The sequence below is a fragment of the Martes martes genome (genome assembly GCF_963455335.1).
Source record: "Martes martes genome assembly, chromosome: 12".
NCBI classification, from domain to species: domain Eukaryota; kingdom Metazoa; phylum Chordata; class Mammalia; order Carnivora; family Mustelidae; genus Martes; species Martes martes.
The window spans coordinates 47,054,745-47,061,654 of NC_137900.1; the positions used below are offsets into that span (position 1 = coordinate 47,054,745).

The window sequence follows — 6,910 nt, forward strand, 5'->3', positions numbered from 1 at the left end:
ATGATCTCGGGGTCCTGGGATGGAGTCCCACATCGGGCTCTCTGCTCAGCGGAGAGCCTGCTTCCCTCTCTCTCTCTCTGACTGCCTCTCTGCCTACTTGTGATCTCTGTCAGATAAATAAAATCTTAAAAAAAAAAAACAAACTGTGGAGTGGCGCCTGGGTGGCTCATTTGGTTAAACATCTGCCTTGGACTCAGGTCATAATTCCACGGTCCTGGATCAAGTCCTGCATTGGGCTCTCTGCTCAGTGGGGAGACCACTTCTCCCTCAGCCTGCCAGAGCTCCCCCTGCTTGTGCACTCTGGTGAGCACTCCCTCTCTGACAAAAAAAATAAGTAAAATCTTAAAAAACAAACAAACAGGAAAAAAAAAACTGTGGCTATTTGCCAATCTTCTGCATAAAAGGGCTTCTCTTTTGTACGTTGATTGATCGATTGATATGGTGAAGAAGATTCAGAATTCCTTCAGAGATCTGTCAACAAACACAATTCAACAGCATCTTGACAAAGATTTCCTGTGGTGCTCTGGGTTGGGAAGGAAGGTCAGATGCGGTTCCACGGAGGAGGGGACATGGGAGCTATGTTTGGCCACGGAGTGCCTTGATCCCCGTATGTAGGAAGCCACATTCTTACCAACTCTGGGTTGAGTGAAGTGGCAAACTCAAGATGGTTGGAAAACATGCTTTCTGGGTGGCTGAAGGGATTTGGGGTCACAAACAGCAAGGCACTGATGCGCAAATACAAATAAGCAAACCACAGATCAGATGGTGGGAAGGGGTGGGTCTGGGGGACCCAAGGAGGGTTTTAGAATATACGCCTGGTTTCTGGCACTTCCTGGATGTTGAGCGACATCTAATGGCCAAATGGATGAAGAGGTCTATATTTTCGGTATTGTATTTTCAAGGAAAAGTCTGTTGTAATGACATAAGGACAATTTAACAAGGTTTACCTGCAGATACATAAAAAGCGGAAATTTATTTTTTCCCTGTGAATAGAGGCGAAAACTGAACAAAAATTAATTTTGGGCGGTGTGGTGCACTGAAGGCTATAAAAGGGGAAAAAAGATGTTAGAATTGAAAGAAACCTTAGACCAGCATCCAGGCTCTTTATTTTATCAATGAGAAAATTCACTTCCAGGGAGAAATAACATACCTAAAGCTACATAGCTAGTGAATTATTGGTGCTCTGATAAAGTTACAATTTGGGCCCAACAAAGAAGAGTGAATATTTACCCATCCATTTGCAAAACACAAGATGAAACAGATACTTTTGATTACACTACTGCCTGTTAATTCACAATATGGGGCATGTATGGAATTTAATGCTATCTACAGTACCTGAGATAATGAAATAGTCAGTTACTGGTCATTAGGCTCCTGCCTAGGGCTGTCTGATTTTTCAGACAGGTAGTGGACAAAAGCAGAGAAGTTCCAATGGATATCAGACTATATTGCAAAAAGTCCAAGGAGAGATTTGACCTCTGTAACCTAAGAGTTAATTCCCTAATTTTTCTCTTTGCCTTATATCTGCTAACAGGCAAAGTTGGGAAAAGAGACCAGGATCGATTCACATCATTCAATAAACCAACCCCCAAACACTCACTGACCCCTTGTGTATGTGCACCGTGGTAGGCATTTTGTTGGAAATGACACAGTACAAAGCAAAGAACAAGTGACAGTGAGCTTACTTCTTCAACCTGTTGATCTGAGTTAAATCGAGGGCAGCTTAAATATGGAAAGGAATTTACAGTTTTGCAACCACAACTCTGAAAAATATAGTTACGAATTCATCAAATAAATACATATCGAACAACATCTACCATGTACCAGAGCTAGGGACACTGCAGAGATCCGGACCCAGACTCTCATAAAGCTTACAGCCTGGTAATTTTATATGTTAGCAATTGTGGTAAGTACACAAAGAAAAGTACAGGTGCCGTAAGTATAAAATACAGCTAATACTAACTGAGGACTTGCTGTGTACCATTCACTATTCTTAGCATTTAACAGGCATTAAGTCCTTTAATCCATACAGCAATAATAAAAGTTCCTTACCCTCATGTCATAGGTGAGAAAATTGAGAAACACAGAGGCTTTTGTAACTTGTTCAAGGTTACACAGATAGTGTGTCCTTGGCTATGTATCCTTGGGCCAAAAAAAGAATGTATGAGAGATTTAACCTACATGGGAGAATTAGATTGTAAGTAAGAAGGAGTGTAATTGTTACCTGTCTTGCCTAGGAAGGGTTGATTGCACAGACATCCAGCTGAAAACTCTCTGCTGAGCTCTTGATCCATAAATGCCTTCATACCAACTCCATGTGGATGTCCCATAGACACTGCTAAATCAATGTACCCAAAATCAAAGTCTTCCCTTCTCCTTAGGCTAGTCTTCCTATGTTCTCTCTCTCAGTAGACACACCACTATCCACTAAGTTACCCAGGCCATCAGTTTTACCCAACATTGATTTTGGACAATGAGTGCGAAAGTCAACACACGAAATAGACAAATAGAACCTTTATATTATTAAACACATACTTGTTTTAAAAAGAGGGTTTTAGGGCGCCTGGGTGGCTCAGTGGGTTAAGCCTCTGCCCTCTGCCTAGGTCACGATCTCAGGATCTTGGGATCGAGCCCCACATCGGGCTCTCTGCTTGGCAGGGAGCCTGCTTCCCTCTCTCTCTCTGCCTGCTTCTCTGCCTACTTATGATCTCTGTCTGTCAAATAAATAAATAAAATAAAATAAAAAGAGGGTTTTGTTTATTTGAGAGAGAGAATGTGTATGAAAGAGCACAAGCTGGGAAGGGGCAGAGAGAAGCAGACTCCCCGCTGAGCAGGGAGCCCAATGCTGGGCTCAATCCCGGGACGCTGGGATCATGACCTGAGCCGAAGGCCGATGCTTAACTGACTGAGCCACCCAGGAGCCCCTTTTACAGTGATTCTTATGTATTTTGGTCCACTGCTTTCTAAAACCAGTCTTTTCTAAAACCAGGGCCGCCTGGGTGGCTCATTCCTACACCAGGACAATCCAGGGAGAACATTGCTATTTCCTTAGCTCCTCCTTTTTTCCTCCTAGAGCAACCCGCTACACTATCAGACGTGGCATTTTGAGGAGGACAGGGTCACATAACAGCACGCCTCTTCACTAGGACTGCCTCCTCTGGCCATTGCCAATGAAAGTGTGTGAACTTGGATTTAGCTGATTCCATTCTGTGCATGCAAACGAGTTGCACTGCTAGTTAAAATCAGATACCCACTTCCTTCTCTAGAGATAGCGGGTCCTTAATCTCAGTGATTCTTCCTTATCCTGGGCCACACCTTGAGAAACAACGACTGAACCCTGGTAAAGAAAAGTCTGGAGTGTGGTCTCTTGGAATCGAGAGCTGGACTGCTGAATCCTGCCAGCTTCATTCTCCCAGCTAATGAAAATGAGCCCTGCTGGAAGGAATCGATTCATGTTGGGAAGAGTGGAGCCAGTCATCTCCGAAGCACAGAAACATTTTTTTCATCCGTCATGTGCAAACAGATTTCTGGCCTTCCTCAAGGAGGCAGGCCCAGACAAAAACCTCAGCAGGCCCTTCCAGGCAGCATTTTTCTGCAGATGAAATTAGGTCAAAGAGAAAATTCAAAGCAATTGGAGGAGAGGGAAAAAAAGTCTCCAAAACGCAGCATAAAACTGGAGGGCCAGTACGAGATATCCCACCTGCTTTGTGTGCCCTGATGAAGGCCAAGGGTGTGTCACATGAATCTCATGCCTTCCTGTTCCCTGCAGCTGCCTTCTGAGTCATCGTGGTGGCTGGGGAGGGCCCCCAACAGTCAGGGGGGGACGTAAAACCACTCACTGACCATAGGACTTGTAGGTGAGGCCCTTGTTCCAGGCCAAAGTGAAAATCAGAGAGCAAGTGCATTGTGGCTTATTCCTACTGACTTAAAGAAGTTCCTTAATCTGGATTTGTCTGCAACTGCAAATTAGCAGAAGGCGCAAAAAAACAAGCTGGTAAGGAGACTTCACATCTGCTAAGTGAGAGCTGCTGCCAGTCCTATTAGTCACCAAGATCACTGAAGGGTGGATCACACCAGCAGGATAAACATTAAACCAAAAACAACACTTCCTTCTAAGAGTTGGGGTTTCCTACGAAATCCTTAAAATGAAAACCTCAGTGCCAAGGCAGGCAGATACTACAGTTCCGAAAGCCAACCCTCATGTTTCTCTTTCTGCTGTCGTCAGCTGTCATGGAATGGGGTTGGGGACATGATATTCTGTGAATTAAGATTGCTCAGTAAGCACGTTTACATGTTCCGTTGTTTACGTGGAAGCATTTAAGAACCGCTCCAAGGGACAGAAGGAGCACTGAGGTGTAATGCCTTTGTACTTGGAGTCCCGTCTCTGCCCCTCAACTCAGTGCTTACCCGGGTTTCAGGGTTGCGGTTCCTTTAGTGTCCGCGGTTCTCATTCAGGCCGCTTGGAAGAAGTAGACCAGGGTGGTGGGCAGGAAAGCAAGGTTTACTGAGCGATAAAACAAAGCTCCCCAAGAGGGAGGGGCCCGGAGAGAGTTGCCATCGGAGTTTCTAAATCTAGGGGTTTTTATGAGATTGTCAGTGGGCTGTTATCTCATTAACCCTCCATGTACCTGCCACCCAGTCAGGTTTTTGTCCACGTGCTCATTTACCTATCAGGTAGATGAACTCTTGGTTTCAGCTCAGGTCTCTGATCTCAGGGTTGTGACATCGAACCTCGCCTAGGGCTTGGAGCTCAGCAGAGAGTCTCCTTGAGATTCTCTCTCTTCTCTCCCTCTGCGCCCCCTGACATAAATAAGTAAATCTTTTAAAAAGTGCATTATATATCTCTGAAAGGATATATAAGAAAGTGGAACTAGTGGTAATATCCAGGTAGGGGAACTGAGAGATAAGGGCTCATGGTTAGACAAAAGATTTTCTTTTCATTGTATGCACAGTATTTTCCACCCTATGGGGGAAAAATACATGTGTAGGAATCACTAGTATGAAATGTAGGCTTTAATAAAATCCTCATAAATATACTAAAATGCAGAAACATGTTATTTCATTTACATTTAGATTTTTATGACTGCAATGCCTTGTAATGGAGTCTGGATTAAGTGTGCTCTACATGAGAATTAAAATTATACAGTAGATGGGCCTCTGGTTGACTCAGTCAGTGGATCATGTGACTTTTGATCTCAGAGTCATGAGGTCAAGCTCCACACTGGGTGCAGAGATTACTTAAAAATAAAATCTTGGGGGTGGCTCAGTGGGTTAAGCCTCTGCCTTTGGCTCAGGTCATGATCTCAGGGTCCTGGGATTGAGCCCCACATCGGGCTCTCGGCTCAGTGGGGAGCCTGCTTCCCCCTCTCTCTGCCTGCTGCTTTGCCCACCTGTGATCTCTCTCTCTCTGTCAAATAAATAAATAAAATCTTAAAAAAAAATCTTAAAATAAAAAAAAATTATACAGCAGAAAGTTGCATACTTTCTGGGGTTACATTTCTTATCTGATGAAAGTCAGTGCCCTTAAACTATTTCATACAAATGGAAATATTAGTTCAGAGACACTTGAAAAGACAAGGCAGAAAGAACAGTTTGGAATTTATATACTGGAATTTGATATAGTACTTGTAAAACTAAACATTTTTTTATCCTGGGAAAGTCTGAAATGCAGAGATAACAAGATTACTTGTAATAACCCAATAGAAAATATACCATAAGCTTATTGTGTGCCAAAAAATTTTCTCATTTAATATTTTGACATAATTACAATCTCTTCTTTTTTTTTTTTAAAGATTTTATTTATTTATTTGACAGACAGAGATCACAAGCAGGCAGAGAGGCAGGCAGAGAGAGAGGAGGAAGCAAGCTCCATGCCGAGCAGAGAGCCCGATGTGGGGCTTGATCCCAGGACCCTAGGATCATGACCCGAGACGAAGGCAGAGGCTTTAACCCACTGAGCCACCCAGGCGCCCCCAAAAATGTTTTTTAATATTTTATTTACTTATTTGAGAGAGATAGCAGGAGAGGGGGATGGGGCCAGGGGTAGAGGGAAAGGGAGAAGCAGACTCCCTGCTGACCGGGGAGCCTGATATGGGCTAGATCCCAGGAACCCCAGAATCACGACCAGCCAAAAGCAGATGCTTAACCAATTGAGCCACCCAGGTGGCCCTGATTAGAGCTTTGACACTGAAATGGGTTCAGTGAATATTAGAACTGTATCAGAGAATACATCTGAATATACAATTCTCACCTGGATATTTTAGTGGTCTGGCCATAACTACTCTATAACCTTCTAAAAAATAAATCTGAGTAGATGTGATGGTGAAATCTCTCCTTAAGTTCCTCTTTCTCATTAAACTATAATTCAGCAAACTTGAATTTTCACTTTACCAAGAAAAGATGGGGTAATAAATGTAATCATAGAATAGATAGTCATCAGCTCTGCCCAAAAGAATATATGCCCCTTGAATAATTCAGGAAACTAAGAAAAAAAAATGCAAGATTTGTTTCCCTGTAAGTAAGACATGAGATTCTCTGCAACCATTACTGAGCATTAATGATTTGAGAATTTCCTTCCCATAAGCCTCAAGAGATTATCATATCTCTTCCTTAGTGTCAGGAGACCTAGAGTTCTGTTCCAGCTTTGTCCCTATAGTCATAACTTGATCTTATCTTTAAAACTTTAAAACCCTTGTCTTTATTTTGAAACTGGGCTAACAGAAGAACATAGTGTGATTGTTGCAAAATCATAGAATCTTGAGCTGAAAGAACCTTAAAGATTATCTTGTTACAGAGTCACTTGCTTATTTTTAAACAGAAGTCTTAAAAAAAAAAAAGATATTATTTATTCAGCAGAGAGAGAGAAAGCAGCAGAGGAAGAAGGAGAAGGAGACTCCCCACTGATCAGGGA

The 6,910-nt window shown here is 42.8% G+C and overlaps 1 protein-coding gene across 2 annotated transcripts in view; it reads right to left on the reverse strand.

Moving 5' to 3' along the window:
- The window catches only part of PLIN2 (perilipin 2), a 58,421-nt gene extending 56,103 nt beyond the window's left edge, over positions 1 to 2,318 (reverse strand). For both annotated transcript variants that reach the window (XM_080819734.1, XM_080819735.1), the window contains exon 1: positions 2,225 to 2,318. In XM_080819734.1, the coding sequence (XP_080675860.1) occupies positions 2,225 to 2,306 (82 nt within the window). In that variant the 5' untranslated portion in view covers positions 2,307 to 2,318. The remainder of the gene's footprint in view (positions 1 to 2,224) is intronic.
- Positions 2,319 to 6,910: the final 4,592 nt, after the last annotated feature.